The sequence below is a fragment of the Pomacea canaliculata genome, linkage group LG1 (genome assembly GCF_003073045.1).
Source record: "Pomacea canaliculata isolate SZHN2017 linkage group LG1, ASM307304v1, whole genome shotgun sequence".
Lineage (NCBI taxonomy): Eukaryota > Metazoa > Mollusca > Gastropoda > Architaenioglossa > Ampullariidae > Pomacea > Pomacea canaliculata.
Window position 1 is genome coordinate 7,947,760 of NC_037590.1, and position 24,632 is coordinate 7,972,391.

The following is a 24,632-nucleotide window of genomic DNA, read 5'->3' on the forward strand; positions in this document are numbered from 1 at the left end:
ACGACGGAACAAAGAAATGAAGGGAGGACGAAACGTAGAACGGTTGAGTGGATTGACACTCCGTACGCACAGGGACGCGAAACTCAGAAAGGGCGCTAAACTCAGCATCAAGCAGACGACGCGTGACGTAGCATGGGTTGACGTCAGGCGTTGCTACAGTCCCCCACGAGTTGGGTAAAAATAGCCTGGACTATGACGTCAGCTGTCGTCTGCTGTAAGCGGCCTTTGTGTTACCGGTGCGTCCCCAGCGCTGAGAGAAAGGCAGGCACAGAAACATGGCTGACGCGCGACAGTGAGAGAAAATGGAAAACTGGATGTAAACTCTACACAAAAGAAGATATGGCGAGAGAGCCCAAAACATTGAGGATGCCTATTACCCCAGCAACGTCCTTGCTACATCAACAACACTGTGGGAGACAACAGGGACTGGGCCTGCTGCTAGCACCGAAAAAGTAACTGATTTTTTTTAAGTGCCCTCAGTGCCTCCAACAAGAATGTAAAGCTGCCCAACATTATTCTCACTTATTATTAACAAAATAGCTGAGAAAATATATGCTTGATGGAAAACACGGTGTTTCATTGTACTCGGGTATAGCAGAATTGTTTGTTCTCGTGTTTGCTGATGATCTAGTTCAACTGTCAAGTACGCCTACAGACCTTCAAAGTCTGATAAATTGTCTTGTGACATTATGTCAACAGCTTGGACTAGAAATCAACTGTGATAAACTAAAGTGATGGTCTTTAGAAAGGGTGGTTTTCTTAGGGCGAAGGGGAAAATGGTCTATTGACTGCTGTAGGTGGTTAACAGCTATGTGTATTTGGGATTCACCTTCACTACAACAATGAGATCCTATTAGGGAGCGAAAAAACAATCGAAAGGAAGAAAGCTACAGTAAATATAGTAAAAGCATTGAAACGGACGGATAATATGAAAAGACAAACTTTCTTTAAATTATTTTACTCTGTTGTTCAACCTTTGCTTTGATAGCCTAGTTGAAAAAGTACACCTCTTCGCTTGTAAGCAGTTTCGAAATGTCCCAGTCTGCACACCTTTTGTTTCGCTGCCCACAGTACGATAATAACCGCCCAAGGTTCCTTCAAGATGTTTCGCCATACAGCGAAAGCAAACTGCTTATTGAAATTCTGACATGTAAAAATTTAAACAATATTCAAGTGTTTTGCCTAAGAAGGACTAAAATAACTTCTTAAATATGAAACATATGTCACTCTATGCAATACGTTTAGAACTCCGATGTAACACTGCCTCTTGAGCATATGTATGTGTGACTGTAGGGAAACGAGGCTCACCTTGTGATATTGGCAGTAATGGCCATATGCCAGTAAAGAGTTCGAGTTCGAGATCATGCAAACAAATATATTCATATACACAAACAAATTTTCTATTTCTTTTTTAAGAGGCAAAATCACTTTCATGATTATCATCAGTATCATAAATATTTCCTACTTATTTTTGAGATTTTAACATGTCAGGCACAGTGGTAATCTTAAAGAAATCGTAATAATTATCAAGAACAGCTGAAAAAAATAATTAAATTTTAACTGTAACATGGTGTTCTTGTTTTTGTTTGCCCTGAACTCTGCAGCACGTATATTTTCCGGAAATTCTCTATCTGCGGGAACGGTGGAGATCTACTACAACAAACGCTGGGGGTCTATCTGTGATGACGGCTGGAGTGAAGAGGACACCGGTAAGTAGCACATCCCCATGTCATGTGATGACACCACCGCAGTCTCGTGATCTGGATTAGTGATGAAAGTGATGCTCCTTCGCCTTACCGGCCTGAGGGGGCTAGCTCTTTGTATTTGTGGTTGTGTCTGTTGAACTGTTGTGAGTTTCGTGTCTGTTATTTGACACACGCTTAACTGTCCTGTTCAACGATCTAACTGCCTGCGGCCTTTTTGGTTCCATCTACGGATTTCTGTGTTCCCATCGACTGCCAGCATCCTCTATCTTGCCGCCATGGTTGACTGGAATAAGCAAGGCCACTGCCAACTGACTATCCTGCTTCACAACTGCCGCAAGTATTTTGTGATTAGTTCGCTAGCAAGATACCAGACATTCGATCATCCTTATACTAGATGTCGGCGCCTGACAGCATCTCTTGTGATGTATTCCTGGGATGCTCTCTAATCGCCTTTCGACCAGTCTCTGATGCCGATACAAAGGCGATTATTCTGAAAGCCAAGCACACAACTTGCCAGTTAGTCCTAATTCCCACAGCTTTCTTCTTAAGTGCTTAGATATTTTACTTCCTGTCATCACAAGCATTGTAAAGTCAGCTTGTCATCAGGTGTTTTTCTACCTTTTAATATGACCTGGTGAGGCTACTCCTTACGAAGTCCACGCTTGATGTCGACGTGTGGAGCAACTACCAATCAATTTGTCTTTTTTCTCTAAGATAATAGAGAAAGTAGTTTGAACTCAGCTCTGGTCCTTATCCTCCAAGCTCAGTCGGCATACAGACCTTTTTACACAACCGAAACTAAAGTGACCACCGACAAATTATCTGCCCTTGACAGTGGTGATGTTTTTGCTTTAACTCTACCGGACCTGTCTGCTGCATTTGACACCATGGACCACTCTCCGCTCCTTCATAGACTGCACACCCTTTGTGGAATTGCTCATTCGAGAGCTCTGTCGATATTACGGCTTTCAGAGAAGCATTATACAACCTACTCTACGAGCAACAAAAACAAAAGGACTGATACCTATTTGGTCCGCTCAGCGGCTGGAACTGTGGTGTGGATATGAACATTTTCTGCAACTACGGGCTACATATGCTTCATCATCCGATTTGTCATTTTATAGACAACGTATGCATGTTATGTTGCGCGCCTTCATGTCTGTTATTATTCACTCTTTCTGTTTATATTTTTTGTCAAGTGCTTTGATTCAGTTTGCGCACAATACTAACACGTTTAGTAGGCGTCATTATTTGTCTTTTTTCTATCATTTAGAAATCTTTTTTGATCCACTTTATCGAATAGTTAATGTAATTTTGGATTCTTTTGTCTTTGTTTTATCCTTTATACATCATTTTATGTATACAAGAAATCTTACAAGTTCACAGTTTTAAATTTGAATAAGTTGCAGGGAATAAGGATTGTTTCAATTGACCCTTAACCCTAACCTGTGAGTGTCGTCTTGTCGTGCCAGCTGTTGCATGCAGAGATCTCGGATACGACAACGGCTATCACCTGTGCTGCAATCCTTTTGGCAGATATTTTCACCCTATTGCTGGAAACTTCCAGTGTACGGGAAGAGAGCAGGCATTGACTAACTGCAGCCACAGCCCTCCTGAAAATCTTTTCAATGCGCGAAAAGCGCTGTTTCCGTAGCGTGCTACAACGTGCCTGCTCCTTCAGGTAGGTCCAACTGTTCTGAATAGTTACAAAATGTTCTAAACCTCACCCAGAAAGAAGAACCATTTTTTTTGTGGTTACACACTACCACTTCTTATCAAACTAGAAAAATAATACAGATTTCTGTTTTAATTTGTGTGCTGGTGAGGCTCATACAAAGTTGAAAGGTAGTGCGACAGTCCAGAGCAATCATAAAGAATCTACAAAAGAAAGGTATGACACCCATGGAAATCCATGAGGCCGAGCTACAGACACTTGCTTAGGATTCCCCGTAGGCATTAGTTCTGGTTCACTCCACACTGTCTTAACAAAGATCTTTAGGATGAGCAAGCTGTCTGCAAGGTGGATCCCAAGAATGCTAACTATAGAGCAGAAGCAGCAAAGGGTTGACATTTTCAGGACACTTCTGACTTGCTTCCAGGCTAACCCTGAGAATTTCCACCTCAGATCAGTAACTAAAGATGAAACTTTGGTTCATCACTTCAAACCTGAATCAAAGGTTCAAAGCAAACAGTGGAAACACTGTGGCTCTCCATTCCCCGAATAAGTTCAAGCAGACAATAACTGTTGTCAAGGTGATGGCTTCTGTTGTTTTTTGTTTTGTTCTTTTGAAGGTGTAATCATGATAGAATATCTGAAGAAGGGAAAACTTATTAATGGACAGAATTAACGCAACTGAAGGAAGCAATCAAGTCGAAACATAGAGTGAAGCTGAGGACAGATGTGCTCTTACTGCAGGGTAACGCGCCCGTTCACTCTGCTCATGTTAAGTAGCTGAAGCAGCCAACTGTTACTTTGAATTCCCTCCCCATCCCCCTTACTCACCAAACTTAGCTCCATCTGACTTCTATCTGCTTCCTAAACTCAAATCCCACCTACGTGGTGAACATTTTTGAAACAGTTATGTGGTCATATGTGCTGTGGATGAGTTTTTGGAGGACCAGGACGCCAGCTTCTTCTGTGATGAGATTTCAATGCTTAAAGATCGTAGGACCAAGTGCGTTGATGTCAATGGAGACTAGAAAAATTGTGAAAATTGTCTTGTTTCTGCAACTCCTTCTAGGCGAGGCTTAGAACTTATTGAACTACCCTCGTAGCATAATTGATTTGCCAGGAAAACTCATTTTCGCATGTCTTCTTGACAAAATGCTTCCACATTTATTCAGGTCTAGTCGTAGTTCCATAATTTTGAAGGACAAACCTAGTTCCAGACATATTCATGACAAATGTATGTTTCCCCACTGTATGACAAATTATGATTGTATATCTTTCATTATATTATTTTCTCTAAACGCGTCTTCAGAGCTCATTAATCACACAAATAAATGAACTACAGTAAAAACAAAAACAAAAAATCTCCATGTTCTTCTACTCAGAATACACGTTCTCATTGGACGGCGGAACCACAAACGCGGGTGAGGTGCAAGTCATGTTTATGAACATCACGGGCAGCATCTGCAGCTACAACTGGGACGACATCGACGCCAGAGTGTTCTGTAGGGAGCTGGGCTTCCCGACGGGTCAGGCTTTTAAGCATCATCACCTCACAAGTCGTCCATTTTGGATGACTGATGTACAGTGTACCGGCTCGGAGCGCTTTCTGCGAGACTGCCCCAAGACCCTGGCTGCCGAGTCGCAGTGCTCTACTCAACTTTCCGCTGGAGTCACTTGTTCAGACATAGAAGGTCAGGGGAAGTAAAAAAAACTAGTCCAAATAATGTTTGCTGCTGTTTCTGTAGTGGTGACAGACTTAAGTCTTGAAAATGTTTAACCATTTTTCATAGTTGCTGAATTTTTATATTTGTCTATATATAAATATAAAATAAACAAAATTAACTTTGCTGACATATTGTATATTTTGTACGGTCGTGTACAAGTCATGTTTGCTTCTTTCTATCCCGCTGTAACATTTACCTTTGTTTTTTTAGTCACCAGCATGTGTGCTTAATGTTTTTGCTTATATATTATGCATCGTGAAGTTTTCGAGTCTTACTACACGTGGAATGTGTAAAGGTTTTTTTTTCCTCACGAAGACCATACTCTGTCCAGGTATTAACTACCGTTTGGCTGGCAGCAACTCTACATACAAAGGACGCGTGGAGGTGCAGGTCAATGGTACCTGGGGTATTGTGTGTGGTTACGGCTATGATGCATCCTGGGCAAAAGTCGTCTGTAGGATGTACGGATTTACGGAAGGATCTGTAAATTTCTGGGTGAGTTACCCAGACCCTCCCAACAAGAGGTATGAGAGCATCTTCATATGCTATGGAAACGAAGCTGTGCCGGACGAGTGCTTACACTCAGGCTGGAAGACTGTAGACGACTGCGCGAGCACTGCTGTTTCCGTCGTCTGCTATGGTGATGGTAAGCTGAGGCAGAAGTGTTTCTTCCTGTACTTTAAAGTGAAATTCTCCCAGATCAAGGTGTGTCTGCTTATCATTTTGTTTATCTCTAAACGGTGGTTAACACAATTTCATTCCACTGGTGTTCATCGATTTATTCTATTATTAAGGTACGATCATAATGCACCCTCGGCTAAGGTGCGAGAACGTGAATACCCAGAGATTATTTCACATAATACTATTGATTATGAGTGAAGGCAAAAAAAAATCTCTTGTTTTTTAATTTTGCTATACAAATATTGTTGTTGTTGAACTCTTTACTGTAAACAGATCTGCTTCTCATCCTTTAATGAAAAACCTATTTTGAGCATTTAAAATTCCGTTTTTAAACTGTGTGGTACCTACAACCTTGTTCTCAAACTTTGCAGTTCGCATCGGAGCAATAGATGATAGAAACTCTAACCAGGGCTCCGTTCAGTTCTACAGAAACGAGAGGTGGTACAACCTGTGTGACACGGGCTTCGATGATATTACTGCGAGGTGACACATTCACTTGCATCACCTAATTTTATTCCAGCTTTTCGTTACTCGTACCCAGCACAACTTATTATCACTGCATATAAAAGGCAGTCTATAAAAGACTAAACACTCTTTTCCTTTAAACGAAACACTCTATTGGACTGCTAAAGAGAAGACAATGTGCAAACATGATGGAAATTTCTATAAATTAGTCAAAGGCACATACTAAGGACATTTTGTGGATATTATTGAGTTGAAAAAGAGAAAATTAGCAGAGCAAAAACACGGAAACAGAAAATGTATGTTTGCGCTAAATAATATTAGAATAATATGTAGTGTGTGTAGTGTACTTAACAATATCCGCCCTTCAACACACAGACGAGTCTGCCAAGATTTGGAATACGTTGATGGTAGAGCTGTCTGCTGTTCAGCTTATGGAACGCTTTACTACCAAATAAAGTTGTATGAGACTAATCTGAACTACACTATGAGGTGCCAAGGAACAGAAAGCAACTCAACTGACTGTCTCAGACCAGGAGGCTGTTTGGCGGGAAACTACGCGTCTGTTGTTTGTTTCAACAGCACAGATGTCGTTGATGAGGGTGAGTGAAGGTCAGTAAAAGATATGAATTTTCTTACGGCTACCAGACTTGTCCTGGCCATCGATGGGACAGTTTCGCTTTTATCACTCCGAAGGGTTCCCACTTTCGCCCCTCCTTTTTCCGTTATTTCGTATTGCAATTTGTTTGTGTGTCTGGTCGTTTGATTTTCGATCCGTCGGTCATCCATTTACAAAGAAAAGGCGGGGAAAATACGTTTCATCAGGATTAGTTTGTTGTCCTGGTCTCCCATGTTGCTTTTTCCTATCTTTTCCTTTCTCTTAGTCTGAGGTGCAGGCTTCCCGACTGCCTTCTTTGTCAGTCTGTCCGTGTGTCTGTAGATCTGTCTGCCTATCTCCTGCTTGGTTATCATGTTATACGCTATTTCCTCAGTATAACATAACACGTGAATTATATAACCGAATGCTGCAGGCTACAGGTTCGACTTCCATGACAACACAAAGACTAGCGGGCAGGTGGTGGTGACACACCTGGGTGTGGCGGGACGCATCTGCAACACCTTCTGGGACGACTTGGACGCACGCGTGCTGTGCAGGTCACGTGGTCATCAAGACGGCGCCGCCTACCACTACTCGCAATACGACGTCTACCTTCAGCCCACCCAGCGGGGTCCCTACTGGATCAGTGACGTCAACTGCACGGGGAGTGAGGCGTCGCTCGGGGATTGTCCCTTCAACGACCGGCTCCATCTGGGCAACTGCAGCATGGCGGACCTGGCCGGCGCTGTCTGCTTCAACGACACCGGTAAGCTTCCAGACTGTTCTCGTGTTATCAGCACTTGACGACTGTCATTTAACAGCAAGAGTAACCACTGGTAACGGTCAGTTTAAGTTTGCTGTAGTCACTTTCTGGGGCCACATCATAACATATTTCTAATTTTAAATACTTTTAGGCAAAGTCTACAGTTTTATAGAATCACAATGCACAACACAGTTTTAGAACTCATTTAAAATTATTGTAATAAAACTGCTAGACTTAGGATTGCATAGGAGCAACTTTTGTATACGTTACTCAACTTCGAAAGAGTTTTAAATTTTAGAAACATATTGTACAAGTAGCTTATGAAAAACATCTGAAAAAAAAACACTTCGTTTACAGGTTAGTAGAATAACGTAACACATTTCTCTGTCATCTTTGCTGAGATATTTCATTTCTTGGTCAGTAGAATAAGTTTAAACTGCCATAAAGATATCTCTAGATCGCTTCGGTGGCGGTCATATTACTCGATTGTGCTCCATCTGGGCTGTGCTTATCGAGTGGCCACACTCAGTCTACTTAAGGTGACCAGACGTCCCGCTTTAGGCTGGACAGTCCCGCTTTTGACCTCGTGTCCCGCCTGAATATCGGGCGGGACGCCCAATGTCTCGCTTTCTGGCTTTCTGGCAAGTCCATCAAATGTCCCGGTTGTCTTTAAAAATCACTTTTTTCGGCGTTCTTTGACGGTGACGACACCATCATCGGCACGTGTCCCGCTTTCGCCCCCGAAACGTCTGGTCACCTTAGTCTACTACACTCCACAAGCAATACCTCAACCGCAGATTGTACGGCAGAAATAAGTAAATAAGTAAAATGTACACATGTAATGTCTGTTTTATCCGTCATTCAGAAACCTCCATGACCACGAGACGTTGGTCCCCAACCCTTTTACAAGTAACGACGGCAAGAGTCACAGCAAACGCTTTGTTGTATGTGAGCAGGGATACAGTATCGCCTTGTGGGTGGCGATCGTCAGGGTGCAGGTCGAGTGGAAATATCTGTGGGTGGACTCTGGGGTACCGTGTGCGACAACAACTGGGATGACGAGGATGCCCGCGTCCTGTGCCGTTTCCTGAACTACACGGACGGGTACGCAGTGGGAAATGCTTACTACGGTCAAGGCGCTGGTCCCATCTGGCTGAGCAGCGTCAGATGTAAGGGGTCAGAGAGGTCACTAGCCGAGTGTCCACAATCAGGCTTCCATGCGGTCGTCAACAATTATGATTGTATGAGTCATAGTAACGACGCTTCTGCCGTCTGCATCGACGAGAGTGAGTCCGCGGCTTCGTCCCATTGTGTTTCTATTGCAGTTGACGCCGGTGGTAGATATTTTATCTGTTGTATAAAAAAAATCAGTATGTTATAAAAGAATAAAATTAAAGGTTTGTGTTACACACCAATGTTCTTTTATAATGCGGAAATACTTAGAAGAGTTTATGCAGGTTACTCCAAATTGTGTAAGATAAACATCTTCTTGTTCCAATTCGTCCCCAATGGAGCATAGGGCCGCAAAGTAAGATAAACATAAATCAAATATATTTTTAATCTTGTAGAAGGTAACTTTGTCTATTTATTCTGTCTGAAACACATCCTTATGCTTATATATCTTCTATCCTTTTGCTTAAGCCTTTCTGCTTTGATTCCTCTCAATAAATGCCCAGCTATTATGTTTCCTTTGTAACAAATGTTTCTTTTTCACCAGTCAAACTTAACCTTGGTTTCAACGCCTCTGTGGGGGCTGTCATGGTCTACCTGGGAGACGCCTGGACCCTGATCTGTGATGAAGAATTTCGACATGCCAACAGCGCTGTCACTGCCTGCAGGTCTCTCGGATTCCCGCACGGACTGCACGTGCGAGGGGGCGTCTTCGGCCGAGTGGACGCGCCGATCGGCATCACACACGTGCGGTGCACAGGCCGCGAACCGAGCCTTCTGGACTGTACTTACAATGTCACCACCTCGTGCAGTTCAATCATACGCCTCCGTCGTCTGTAGCCGCGAACCTTTCGTAGAGACTGGTGAGTCGAGTTCGATGCTCTCCTTTGTTGTATATCTTTTTCCTGCTTTTATGTGAATATTTGATTCTGATAATAAAAAGTGTATAGCATATTGCCGGAGTTATCAGCTCGTGGTTCAAGAGACCTGTAAACATGAAGAGAAACTGTTAGGCAGAAAAGTTTTGGGTTTGAAAAAATGAGAAGTAAACAAAGAGGACTGACCAAGGTGCTGTTGGTGGTAAATGAGCTTCACTTCTGAAAAAAAGATCGCCAACTCAAGGCTTCTCCTTTCCATTGACCACTTAGGCAGCTACCCTGGGTACGTGACTTACTGGGTTCCCACAGACTGTTCCCAGTAAACCTCATAGTTACACTAATATCCGGTCGTCACGTGATGGAATACTTAATCTATTTCGGATCTACGTTGCAGACAAGTGGAGAAGAACTCAGTTTTATCTCAAACTTTATGTCTAGGTGCTAAAGTGCGGATTATGGAGGATATCATAGGTGAACCCTACCATGGTCGTATCGACGTGCAGGTGGAGGGAGTGTGGGGCGCTGTGTGTGCTGCAGGCTTTGGGGTCACCGAGGCCACGGTGGCTTGCAAGGAGCTGGGCTATGCGGGCGGAGTGCCCTATACTGCGCACTTTCCTGACAGGAACAAGAAGGTGAAAATTCACTATGCCAACAGCAGCTCAAAATATTGTTGAAGCGTTTTTTACTAAACAGACTGGGTTTTTTACACATAGTTGATTTATATAGCAGTTTTCCCCACCATAAAAAACAGGCTTAAAAAGCTGTACTAAAAAGAAAAACACACACAAAATAATGAATTGCTAGTTTCAGTATTATTCTTATTTTTTACGCTCCCTCCCTTCCTAACAGCGCCGACTTAGCACTTGATCTTCGCAGAGCAAGGATCGGTATAAGCAATGTGTTGAATGTCAAATGTTGGTCAGTAAAAAGAAAAAGATTCGTCGGAATATTGAATTTGAAGTTTTTAGGCAACACAGTAGACAAGAGAGCACAGTCCTGGCACTGAATAAGCGAAGGCAACAGCAGTCGGTGACACCACGGAGTTAAATATGTTATATTATATATATATAACTCCGTGGTGACACGCAGGGAGCAGGATGGAGGATGACACAAACACATCTCATCACTCGACGACATCGTGAAGCGCATAGATCCGCAATCTAATATCCACAAAATGTGGCAACGTATGTGTTCCGTAAATAAAAATTGGAAAAACGATATGGTCCACTCTGGTCCACAATGCCACAACAGTTAAGTGTCAGTAAAGGAGGCGCAGAATCATGTGCGGTCAAAAACTCCAAAGCAATATGGCAAAACGAAGAATTGGAGACAGAAGCGTTAGTGGAAGATGTCTGCTGTAGCCTGCAAGAGGCCAACGGTGCCACTCTCTGTGGGCTCTGCTGCTAATGCCGCTTGTTTCACTTGCTTCTTTATTACTTGTGTCATTAAATACATGTGTCTCATTAACACTGTCACTTATACATGTCAAAATCCACCCTTACCATCAGTTTATGACTGACGTCACTGTCAGTGTCACTGTCACTCTCACTTGGCTTATACGTGAGTAGTCCGTTAGCCTAAGGGTGTTGTCACTACACATATAGTGTTTTTATCCGCTATCACCAGACACAGTGTTTCTGTACCACAGCCCATCCTGATGTCGGACGTGAAGTGTCGCGGTGACGAGACATCTCTGTTCAACTGTCAGTCCACAACGACCTCCACAACCTCCTGGTGCGACTACTACGCCCCTCGCGCCGGCGTCCTGTGCTACAACGACACCAGTGAGTCTTTCGACATTGTTTGTCTGAGGTGCTACAACTAACCTCACGTTGCCCTTTGCTAGTTGTAGTCAGTCAGGCGTTCCCTTGACCGACACCTGTCGTTGGGAGAAGCACATGGATAGACGCGGCAGCTGACAGGGCCGCCACTCTTGCCTATTGTGGGCGACGATGACAATGACAGTTTTTTTTTTTTATTTACGAGAGGTAAAATAAGCAAGAAAATGCTTTTTTCCATTTAGCCTTTGCCCTTTACAGGGAAGAAAATTAAATACGTAAATGAAGTAATTAAGAAGTATAGAATAATTTGTAGTAAACATAAAGGAAGGTGGATATGTACAAAAGTGGCGGTTAAGAAAAATATATATATTTACAAGGTTTCCTGGAGTTGAGAGGAATCTCGAGAGGCCTCATCTATATGTCTTGAAAGTATTCAAATAGATGGTGTCGAAAGCTGTTCAGGGAGTTCAATTGCTTAAGATGGAGAGGGAGGCTGTTCCATAGCACGCTTCCTGAGTATTTCAAACTTGATTTAAAAAGGTCTAGGAATGAGAATATTCAGTTTTGGAGAGGTTCTAGAGCTATTGGAGGAAAATAGTAGAGAGAGTCTTGGCGATAGTTTACCAGTCAGTATTTTATGCATAAAAATGCATTTATTAAATTTAAGTCTATCTTTTAGAGGAAAGACGCCCAGGGAGGTGAAGTCATTTGGGTCTATTTTCGGTTTTACTTCTACAGTTTACTTCTTTGTATTTGGTAGCTGCTTCGTGTTCGTTTTTCTTTTCTCTCACCAAGGCCCTCCTTTGGTCACAGAGATCTAGGATGTCATTCGTGGACCAATGGCTGTTTCTTATTCTTTCGCCTAGAACCTCTTGGGCTGTTGACATTAGCACCTCTTTGATGTTTCCAGCGAGGGTGTCTAAATCACATTTAACCAGTTTCAGCGCGCCAGATTCTGGATCAATCCGTCTGGGGAGTGCCACGTGGCCGTCCTTGACTTCTTGTGGGGTGTGAGGTGTTGGCTAATCTTTCCCTCTGAGCAAATTCTGTGAGTCTGATGCCAGGTCACTGGTTTGTCCACCGTTCCTGCCCATAGCTGGTAGACATCTGGGCCGACCTTGGCGTTTCCAGTCACCGAGTACAACGAGGATATCCTTTTTGGAATTGCCTTCAAAATCTTATCTAGTTGTTGGTAAAACTCCTCCACTTCGTTGTATCCATGCGTTGACGTTGGAGCAATGGTGAGATTGTGTGGCTTAGCTGAAACACATATAGAGATCAGCCTGCTGGATACGGCTGTACCGCTGATGGCATTTCCAGCCACTTTGCTTTGCAGGAGGAAGCTCTCGCCGTACCCATTGTACCACAGTTTGTGACCGTTGTCCGTTGTTGTTGTTTTTTTTTTTTTTTCCCCAAATCCTGTCCATCTGAACTCCTCCAGTCCCATCGGTAACATTTTAGCTCGTGGTTCAGCTGTTGTACTTTGCCACACTGATGTAACGTGTGTACGTTCCACGTGAAAATGGATGTTCCCTCTCTCAGCTTGATTTCTGATTTGGTAGCACACTTCTCGCTGATCCCGTGCTGGAGTCTTCGGATAGGGAGCGCGGTCGTTGTTGTTCCAGGCGTCGACCGATCCGGCATGTTATCTCTTTTGCGGCGTGTATCCATGGTCCTAACATTGAGCATTATACACTGGATGGCACCCAGTTCCTCTCCATGTGAACCACAGCTGGTAGTCGGCCTGGTCATGAACACATAGGCGCTGGGCCCTGGCCGGTACGTTAATCGCGGAGAGTCTTTACCCACTTATACCGTGTTGGTATCAGGATTTTCTGTAGGGGTTTACTCCCTTAGCCTTTAGCTTTCCCAAGATTCCCCCAAGGCAGTGAAGCCACGTTTCCTTGGCTAGGAGTATCGTGCGAAAATGGTGACTGTCCAGGAGTTTGGGGAGTTGGTTGTTTTCGCCGAACCAGCAACTAAGGCTATATCATGACAAGGCAGCCAGCCCTGTAAACAGATGCCACATTCAGAGAAATAACAGCATAACCGATAGGAGACCCAGGACAGCCAATCCTCACTGTATTGATGACAGGCGCTACCTGTTGCGCCACCGGACCGCCCCTCCAGGTGTTTGTCTTTCCCACGGTTGTTATTTTAAATAATTTCATGGGGACATGCATTGCTACTGTCAAACAATTGGAAAACAATGTTTGTCGACTCTTGCAGGCGGCATTTCTTATCGCCTTGTCGGAGACACTGACCCCAGACAGGGACGAGTAGAGATGCGGTATGACGGAGTGTGGGGCTCAGTCTGTGTACAGGATGTCGTTTCTCGGGCAGGTGGACCAGCCTGCAGAAGTCTCGGACACGGGGGAGGTTTGGTCGTGTCCCCACTCAGGTCAGCTGTACTCTTCCATCCTGTCAATATTTAATCTTTTACACGGAATTTAATACAAGTTCACTATCAATGATAGCTCCTACTGCCCGTTAAATCGACAATGATTCCAATTCTATATCACCTCCACGGATTGGATAAAGAGTTAAAGTATGTTTCCCTATGTAGACAGACCAGGATTAAAAGTTTAGAAATTTGCGCAAGCATATAAGTCCTAGTATCTGCCCTACATATTAACAGGTCTGCCAGTGGCTTTGCTTTGCACTTAAAAAGATTCTCTTTGCACTTAGGGGTCTCGTCGTCACAACAGGTTTGTCTTTGATGTGATCTCATTACAGGTATGAAATTCCTCCCAGCCACTCGATCTGGCTTAGCAATCTGAATTGTCAAGGCAATGAAAGCTCACTACCTTTGTGCACATCCTCTGGCTTCAACAGTACCAATCATTACAATACCTCATGTTATAACTGGAGGTTACACGTCCAGTGTTTCTCCAAGGACACAGGTAAGGGAAACATTCTACGATCTGTGTATTTACATTGTAGCACATTTAGCATTAATAACTGATTTTTGTATGTCTCCCTGTTAATAAACAAATTACTGTTTGTAGTACTTGTGTCGTTCATCATTTATATTCTTATTTCTAAAGAATGCTACATTTATTTGTAATATTCTTTCAAAGATATCATCTTTTCTTTTAGTGTTACGCTTGAAACTAATTCACGCTAGAGTCTTGTTTATTTTACTTTGTATTGTTTGTATTGGAAGTTTCTTTTGTTATTTGATCATCACCTTCTAATACAGGGGTGGGCAATTAATTTTCCCAAGGGGCCGCATGAAAAATTGGGATGGTTTTAGAGGGCCGGACTAATATAGTTAACTCAGTTTTACCCAATACTGCATATATAGTATATATACTAACGGGCGGGCCGGTCAGAGACAGGAGACGGGCCGGCCCTTGCCCAGGTCTGTTCTAATCGAATCTTTACTACTACACATTCGCTTGTTACTGTTTGTGTTACTAATAGTCTGCTTAATTTTGTCATTTATTGTTGACCGTAGTATTCTCATCCTTTCGTGTTTTTGTTTTTTTTTTGTTTTTTTTTTGTTTTGTTTTGTTTTTTGGTTGTTGTTTTTTTCGAGTTCTTGGCATCTAATTTCTCAATGTGTATCAGGTTAACAGTAATCGTTTATGTCTTAATTTTCTGTCTGATTTCACTCAGTAACTTTTTATGTTTGTTTCCGATGTGTAAATTAAGTACAGTTGCAGAACTTGTAACCGTTAGACTTCTCTTCAGTTATCACAAACCTACGTCTAGCGGGCAGCACCACTAACAGCTCGGGACGTGTGGAGGTTTTTCTCCAGGGACCTGACCAGTGGGGTACCGTCTGCGACCGCGGCTGGGATGATTTCGATGCGACTGTCGTCTGTAACCAGCTCGGTTACGCTACTGGAAAGGCAGTCACAAGGGCCGCGTGAGTCACGTGACTTGTGAAAAAATTTTTTAAAACACCACAAATTTGTTGAGATTTAACGAGTGCTTTCAATGTTCCCAGAACTTTGTTGGTTTACAATTTTGTACATGGCAACATGGCGTGTGGTATTAAAATATCTTATAAATGCCTGAATTTTGTTGCTTAAGAATATCCTGAAGACACAAAGAACTCGGCAGTACCGCACTGGAAATCTGTGCGTAGAGGGGATAGAACGTGTGGACACGCTTGTGTGCATTCAGTTTTGAGTGCAGCACGCACAATAACCACGGGCCGCTTTAAGATCTGCTGGATCACGTGACGTTAGCAGTCCATTAGAAATGCTAGACTTACTATCTTCACTACGAACTGTTCCTACAGGTTCGGTGCGGGTCAGGGCAGGATCTGGATGCACAGCGTTGACTGCGTGGGGACGGAGAGGCGGCTACAGGACTGTGCCTTCAGTGGCTTCGGCCATATTTTCTGTAGCCATTTCAACGATGCGGGCGTCATCTGCTCTGGTGAGTGATACAGTCTGAGGGAGACTAGAAGTTGCCGATTCTCGCAAACTCCATCCTTACCCTCTCCTAACAAAATGTCTATAATGTAGAGAACGAGAAATGAAAATAACTAACATCTCACTTTGTAAATAGAAAGAAATAACAATCAACTTCTCATTCATTTTGTGTCTTTGCAGGGGTTTATATTCCTCCAACTAGTGTGACCAACACCGTGGCCAGCATTGTGACGGACACTACAGTCCCCCGGGAGTCGCCAGAGACGTCCTCAGTCCGCGACTCGACACAGTCACTGCTGACACCAGACACACCCAGGCTCCTATACAGCGGCTATTGTCGTGCCTGTCTTTATTGTCGCCATCGTCATAGCTATCACCGTTGGCGCCATTATCTATGGAAGGAAGGTAGAGCGGCTAGTCACGGAAGTGGAGACAAGTCCTGGTTGGATGTCGTTTGGAGCAGGCGGCTTTATCAGTCACGTGCGCAACAAGCTCAAAAGGAAGAGCAGTCGAGGAGATGTAAACCGAGGTACTGACCTTTCTGAGAATATTGTTTACTACGAGCCTGGTTTGAGCAATGCGCCTTACGATATTTCTGTTTTACCCGATAAATCCGCAGAAGCGAATTTATAATGACTGGACTGGTTTTTACTGAAAGTATTTCTTAGTGACCAACTTTGTTTCCTGAAAATGCGTTCTCCCAAATGAGGCAGTTTGCTCCAAATTTCTCCCAGCTTCGTGAGCATAAGTTAGATGTACTTACACAGGAAAGCTAATCATGAAGGTAATTGTTGTCAACAGCGCTAGAAGCATTATCGATGTCTTTCTCTGTCTCTTGATATTTGATGTTGTGTGCGCTACATCTGTAAATAAAATGTTGCTTTTTCTAAGTTTGTATCAGCTGCATTTTTTATCGTTTTACGTAATATAATTGTAAAGGCTTCAGTTTAGAATTTGTTTATCACTTATTATATTCGTATTATTATGTGAAGCAGCTTTAATGTAGTGAAGAACGATTTTCTGAATCACTGTATCGGCAATGAGTACGAGATATTCCTTCTTCGTGAGTTTCATAAACTTCTACTGGAAATACCTAATAGCCAAACTGCTCACAATCGGTTACAAAAGTCTACTGAAGCATCTAATATGTAATCTGCGAACAGGATATTACAAAAACTCGTACGCATACTAAAAATTACACGAGCTGACTGAAAGTAACTAAATCCTAAATTACGCACCGGGGACGGTGTTCATTCTTGGTTTGTGATAAAGTTTAATGACTGATGTTGAAAATTAAGAACACATTCACAATCCTCATAACTTTCAATCTCTATTACTACCCATAAACAGATCGCAATCAAAAATCATCCTTGCCATCGTCTGTCCATCATCATCGCATCACATTTAATCGCTTATCCCCACACCCTTATCAGGGTGTATACAACGGCCTAGGTACCCAATACTCAACATTACACCACGACCTTGTATTACTGGACTGCTTGCAGACGTTTTTTTCTTCAGTTTACTTAAGCGAGGCTGGTGTAGACGAAGCTGCCGGTTTAGCCACGTTTCAGCTTAACTACTAGAGCGAGGCTGGTGTGTACAAAGTTTCCGGTTTAGTCACATTCTCCTCGAGACTAACAGCAGAGAACTTCGCAAGAGGCAAAGCGTTGGTCTCGGCAGACAGACAGCAGTCCACATCCATGGTTACATGACATGGAGACTGGCGTGGAGCAGATTAAGACTGTGATCACGGAGGAGGAGGAGGCTCAAAGCTCTGAACAAAACACACACAGCTGTTCTTAAAAGCAAAGAGTTGATTGTGAACCCTGTTCGAGTAGCTCATGTTGAAAATAGAATAAATGCCATCAGCATATACATGCGATCTTGCTGAACTTTAGCCGACGGCAAACACACATATTGAGGTCAAAGGTGACACTTCTTTGAGAATAAAGGCACTTCTGGAAAGTTTGCTCCAGGTGCACAGATGCCGTGGAGTTAGAACCACGAACATGGCCATAGAAACTAGCATGCTGTGTTACTTTAGAAGCATATAACACCCTAAGGTGGTAAGCGAAATGATTCGAATAGTTCTTGTGAATATTTACACTCGCCTTCATGCCAGCACCGGACTTTCCGTGAAGATGACCTTCACAATGCGAGGGTTGGTATAAGCAATGTCATAAATTTCCAATTCATCCCAGCAAAAAAAAATGAATCTTCGGAATACTGTATGGGAAGTTTTAGGGCAAAAGGTTGAGAACAGAGCAGAATCCTGGCACTGAGGAAACACGCGAGAACAATCCAGAAACACCCTCAGGACGACACGAAACGTATCACCAGACGTTGGAGCACACACATCCAAAATGTTATCTCCTCTCCATAACATATTGCAAAGTACAGGATTCGTCACTCAGAAAATGGAAAAGAGAATGATCACCTTGCTAGGAAAGTATAAAAGTGTCAGTTAAAAGTTATCCTGTAAAGTCAATTTTAAGCAAGATGACCAAATGAAAAACAAAAGACAAAAAGCCAATAGTGGATGAAGATATTTGCTGGAAGAAATGACGCAGCACAAGCATTGAAGAACAATCCAGAACAGAAGCAAACGGCGCGAAAACATCAGAGATCAGTAGGAGCACGGACTGTAAACACCTGGTAGGAGACAGAGAAATTCAAACGCTGATCCACGGACGAGAGAAAACGACAAAGAGCTTCAACCATTAGGCAAAGGGACAGCACTCTATATCACACACACAGTTCTTGTCACATGAACAATTAAATGTACAGATAGTTAACATAAATTAAATGTGAAGGTACATAATTAGAAGAACGACATTGACTCTCTGAGGATAATGTCACTCAAGGACAGAATATAGAAGTAATATACAAAACACAGAAGAAAGAATCGAGAAAACGGAACAAATTTGAAATGAGGGGACCATCAGATGATTTCCCATTCCATCAATGTGCTGACACTGGGCGGAGCTTTAGCCTTGGTTACTTTGCAAGCCCCAGGTTTTTGTTAACCGGTACAAGAACATACTAACCTCCTGTAACCAGGTCATTAATGGCTACATGCCACACTCCCATCTGTTCAATCTGCCTTCCTCCACTCCAGTCTCTTCAGTGGGATCGTACCCGATGCTTCCGTTTGAAACAAATTCAACCTTCCAGAAACACTTTCCATTGCTTGCCAGGGGCAACAAATACAGAATTAATGCAAATGACTATTTACCTCCTCCTCCACCCACTCAATACAACGCATAACACCCAAGAGGGTAGATGAGAGGTAGATCAGGCATAGCAAGGAATATACCCACCCAGAGTATTTTTGCAAGTTATGTCACTTTGTAAAGCATACCACACTTGTACCTTTACCCACCCTCCATGAAGTGCTTCTGCCCCCCGAGGGCGCTAGTAGAAAATTCGTGTACAACCAATGTGTTCTTTGAAAGATGCTCCCACACGTGCAATATATGTTTGATGACGATGATGATGATGATCATGATGAAACATGAAACTGGACCAGATTAACCTCTAAAAAAACAGCAGAAGAGACAATATAAAAAGCACAGAGAGCACGAGCCATGCTAAAGACAAAATTATCAATTCCCAGTCCTGATTATTATTCTCACTCATATCCGCGCAGATTGTAATTATTTTAGTTAGGTCTCTCCAGATTCTGGTCAGGCGTGTTTCTTCAGTCTCATCACGAATATCAGAGATAAAGGTTCAGAATTTTTACCTAATCAACATAAATTATTCTCTGTGGTTTTGTAAGTATCTTTAGTGAGTTTCACTAAGAGTACTCTTCGCTCTTCTGACGACATGACCAGGAGGTTATTTAAAACTCTTATGCGCCCGTAAAGTCGGTATAGAATTTTTCTTATATTCCCATTCATCTTAAACTTATACATCTCAACTTTTGTCAGATAGAGGTGTGGAGAATTTAATTTAAAACGAGCCACATCGAGCTTACACACTCTCACGCATACATGTACACAGATATATTACCCACCCCCTACCACCACCACAACCACCACCTTCCAATGGCCGAATAACCGCATTTGCGTTGAGGAAAGAGGTGCGTCAATGATTTTAAAGATTCACAAGAACACTGAGGAAAAAAATAAGAAGAGAAGATTTTCAAGTCACCTGGTAAGTAAAATTCTTTCCCAATACTTTGTATAAAATGTTAGCAAATGGCAGCTGTGTCCAATCTTATTCACGCAGGAGTAAGTCCACAGGGTCATATTGTTCTTTCTTTTATTTACAACAAACACGCCTCCTTGTTTGAATTGCAAATATTGTATTCCGCAGCTGAACTGTGAGCTCGTTTAACAGCCAACACTCAGACAGGTAAGCACTTGTCAGTTGTGATCAGCATTCAGGGAGTTCATTTCTCACCTATTTGTCCTTTTCTCTCCACGGTGGTGCGAATAGCTTGGCCATGAGAAACTCATAATAACAATGAACGCCTTCCTATTGCCAGTCGCGAGCATCAAATTCATTTGTACCCTCTTGATGAATTGACCCTTTTTTTTCCATCCAGATTTTTTTTTTTTTTTTCAGGTCTGCAGATCCTGACCTGTCAAACAATTGAAACTCCTGCCCTGAAAGGTCAGCCTATCAAGGCAGCGTACCACCAACACCTCCGAGCAAATCTTGAAACAACAGAACGGTGCTGTGCGAGCCCGGTCTTTGCTTATCATCCGGATGTGACCTGTTGTAGCCAATGACCTCCCGTGTCCGCAACGTAAATGGATTTAAAAGGACGGCAAGGGGCGCCGCGCCGTTAAACAGCCCCGTAAAAACTGTCTGATCAACATGGCGAGGACCTGTGACGTGACTTCTTGACTTGTCGTGGCTGGAGTTACTGGTGTCGGTGTGCGTCTCGCGGGGCAACATGGGAAGCTTGGCGCTACTGGCTGTTGTCGTGCTGCTGATGTTTGTCGACATCTCGGAGGAGACTTCTGTGGGATGTAAGTCGTTGATCCTCCATCCGCCTCCTCATCCTTCTGTCATTAGACGGCCTTCGTCATTCTGTCCCTCTTCCCTTCATCTCGTCCGTCCATCCTCACCTCATTTCTTCATCTTCGTCTTCTCTTACGATGATGACATCTCGGACGCGTTCCACAGCACGTGATTATCACTGTGAACATTTTACACCGTACGTGCATGACAGGTAATTCACTACTTTTCGTGCTGCATGTGAAAGTTCTGACGACACATCCCGAAAAAAAGGTTTCTACCCCTCCTCCCCCCGTTTTATTTTCTCAGTCTTATCCAAATTCAACTCAACCTTTCCCCACGAGGCGCGTAGGGTTTACACACTAAACGAGCTTCACACTGCCGATAGAAGTATATTCCACGTGCGAAATCGTAAAGTCACAGGTGACAACCCGGCTAGCTTTTGATGTGGGTTTTTTGTTTGTTTATTTCTATTCACCATCCTCACACTTTATCTTTAGTCTATCTTCCCGATGGATGTGTATGTCACTTTGCTTCAAATATTACCGCTCACATACCTGCTTACTTTCACACACCTTCTCGCTAGTGTCCATGTACATACACGTTTGCGAAAAAAATACATGCACACGGGCGGGAAGTCGTGTGAAAGTAAACATGCATGACACACACACACACTCGCGAGGAAGAGTGTGCAAGTGTGTAAGCCTGTGTGTACGCGGCAATAAGAACCCTGGTGTTCAGGAAATGGAATTCTCACTTCACCTTCTCCTGACATAAAGCGAGTCGTAGCTAAAATATTCATGCTTTTTATTTTAAAAAATGGTGAGGCCCCGAAGCACATCGTGAATGTGTTGCCAACAGTTTTGTCAAGGTTTGCGCTCTCTCAGGGGAGAGAAGCCGTATTTACTGCTTTCCTCCCTTTGCAGTTTTCATACGCGCTCGTCGTGCTGACGGTCCCTTCTCCATAGGGACACCCCCGAGAAGTAAAAATCTTTATGTTCAGTGTGCCAGGATAATTTTATTTGCCTCTGTTTAGCATCATTTCCTCCTACGATATTATCCACTTCTGGTTTAGGCGTGACAATACGTGTATCGGATCCATGGCCTGTATCTACTCAGTTGTATTTGAGTCAGAATACACATAAAACATGACAGGGTGAGTCATGTCGTCCAATCTACTTGTGATATTAACAAACAAATTATAAGTCTTATCGGCGCATGAAAGCTCGAGGTTAAAAGTGTGGAACAATCGCCTTGTGCAGTGTCGGTGTCATTTGGTTTACACCTGGTCATAACATTTGACATGCAAGCATCTCTGATTTCCCCCGCCTTGTGGCGCCACCTATAGATTCAGCATTAAGTGTCAGGATACAGTAAGCATAGCCTCATAGCCTCAGGACTGAGGATTTTTTTAAATGTTTAATTGCGGTGGTCTGATTCTTTGTTTACCTGAAAATTCCCAACAGGGCCGCTGTGTGATGATTACTGTAGGAACACCTACATCAGCCGCTGTGACAACCACGACTGAGCACTGCTCACAAACGTGTGTAAGCTCTTGAGGCCATACCTTGGCAACGGACAGTACACCAAACCCCAGACGCCATCAATAAACATAAATAGTGGAGTCTAGCTTCACGAAAACAACTACAATGGAAGCATCCAAATTTATGTTACTAAGAAAACAACAGCCGCACATCCGTCAGATGTGTCCCTATGCTGCATCTCTTCACAAGGACTCCGAAGCACGAACCCTTGAGGATAGTGTGTGTGAGGGGATTTGTATTTTGTTTGTTTGTTTTGTTTTGTTGTCTATGGGGCTCCTGTGGGTTGCCAGGAAAACAGCTCACTCCAGTTATTGCCACATTGTCAAAAGAATCTGTCAAAGTCCTCTTATATTTTTATGACAGATTACAAAAAAATTAAACTCCACTTACACTCTGAATGATTATGCCATGCTCATACACCCATTGTTGTTGCAAAGACCAGTCTACCGATATTTCTCACTGGTCTCAAACGTGGAGCCCATAGTCGAGTATGTGTCTCTACTTCCATGGATTCAGTTTAAAGGGTCAGGAAGTGTAAGAATAGCAATGTGACATATTTTTAGACTGGGGTATCCAGCTGCTGTTGTTTTCCAGTCGAGGTATGTGTGTGAGTGACTTTGTAAGTGTCTCAAAGACTAAGTAAATACAAAGATGTCACTAACACTGTATTATAAGCTCAAAACTCTTTTCTTCAAAGAATGATTGGGTGCTCGACAACTTCTTCCTACATACACCGTTATGTTTGGATTTGCATTCATACGAGAGGTTATGTAAAGGTCGGAGAATTAGGGGGCGTGTTCGATTAGCACACTCTAAACAACGGCTATGACCCTGTGGCCGGATTCACAAAACGTGGCTCGCAAGTTCGCCCTACAGCTAGAACCTAGCAAAGTCTGTGCACATGGTCTCGTGAACGGTCACCTAAAACAAACATACTAGGTGATTATAAGTTACACGAATCTTAGCTGACTACTTCTCTCTAACCATCCAACATGCAACAATGGTCACAATCTGACCAAACCTCACTTAGCTGTCTTGACAAAGTACTGCCCTCGCTAGGCCTGTCATGCAAGCGGCCACAGTCGCACAGCAACTACGGTAGACGCACGTGAGTAATGCACGCACAGGGTTGCAGCGGGGGCAGGTCGCATGCTGCAAGGTCCCTTTGCTCTCAATAAACCAACGATACAAACGAACTGTCTGACTGACAATCGTAAACACCTGGCGGCGGGTTTCATTTTTTTATGTCGTAGAGTGCTTCACAGTAAAACATCGTAAATCTTTCTCGCGATTTTATTATTTTCTTCTTTCAAAGGCGCTAGTCTGCTGCAATGGCTGTTGCCCATTTGATCAAGCTAAAAATTCATTGAATTATTTAATTACAAAACAGATTTGCCTTCTCTTGTTGGGTCGGTTATGTGGTGTTGTCTGCCGTTAAAGATGACTACTGTGAGTTACTTGTCTGGAATGCCTTGACAGTCACCATGTCTTTGAAGTTCCTCTTTTTTTCCTCTTTCCATTCCTTTTTCCATCTGTTTTCTTCTCTCTCACACTCACTCTGTATGTTTGCCTATGTGCGTGTCTGTACAGATATTGTGTCAGAATAAAATGGTGGAAAGTTGGTATTCGTGAAGTTTTACCGGCAAGGGGGCGGAGGCGGATGTTTGTCTCACGCTTCTTATTGAGATCCTTATCGAGGGCAGACGTGTGGCCAATGACAGTGTCCACACCTCGATGTGGTTGGTACAAAGAGGAAACTTGAGTAATGCTGGTACCAACAATCATATATTTTCCTACTGTCGCGTGACTAGAAAACAATGGTCTGTGACCCAGACGCCCAGGTAACCCTGTTTGCAATGAAACAAAAGAACAATGTAATTGGTAAATGACACCTGACTATTGTTCCTTGGTGCACAGGTCGGATTCCAAAGCCAATTATACTAATGAAAGTCAGCTCGAGTAATCTGTTCATGATCAGAAGTGTTGCGCGGTATATTCATTTATTCAAAAATCGAATGTTTACACGAAGGTCTGCTCACACGTGCGTGGCTACACGCTGCTGTTGGCCACACTGGCATACGCACGGTAAATCCCTAAAGTGGGGATTTCATATTTATTCTGCAGATTACTTTTATGTGCTGAAGATCAAACAGCGGACAGGCTTCACCACACGTGTGCGTCACCACCGCGCGATGTAAATGGAAATTCCGAACAAGTTATGTTTATGTGTCTGGATGAAGGGTTTACACTTGTACACCCCGTGGCCTCGTCTTCTCACCGCTTCATTTTAG

General features: G+C 43.2%; 1 protein-coding gene and 1 pseudogene across 1 annotated transcript in view; both read left to right on the forward strand.

Annotated features, from left to right (window-relative positions):
• LOC112577145 (deleted in malignant brain tumors 1 protein-like) overlaps positions 1-2,105 on the forward strand; it is a 128,262-nt gene extending 126,157 nt beyond the window's left edge. Inside the window, exon 27 of the mRNA XM_025260121.1 lies at positions 1,605-2,105. Within this exon, the coding sequence (XP_025115906.1) occupies positions 1,605-1,717 (113 nt within the window). The 3' untranslated portion in view covers positions 1,718-2,105. The remainder of the gene's footprint in view (positions 1-1,604) is intronic.
• A 1,144-nt stretch (positions 2,106-3,249) lies between these two features.
• LOC112553722 overlaps positions 3,250-24,632 on the forward strand; it is a 40,963-nt pseudogene continuing 19,580 nt past the window's right edge.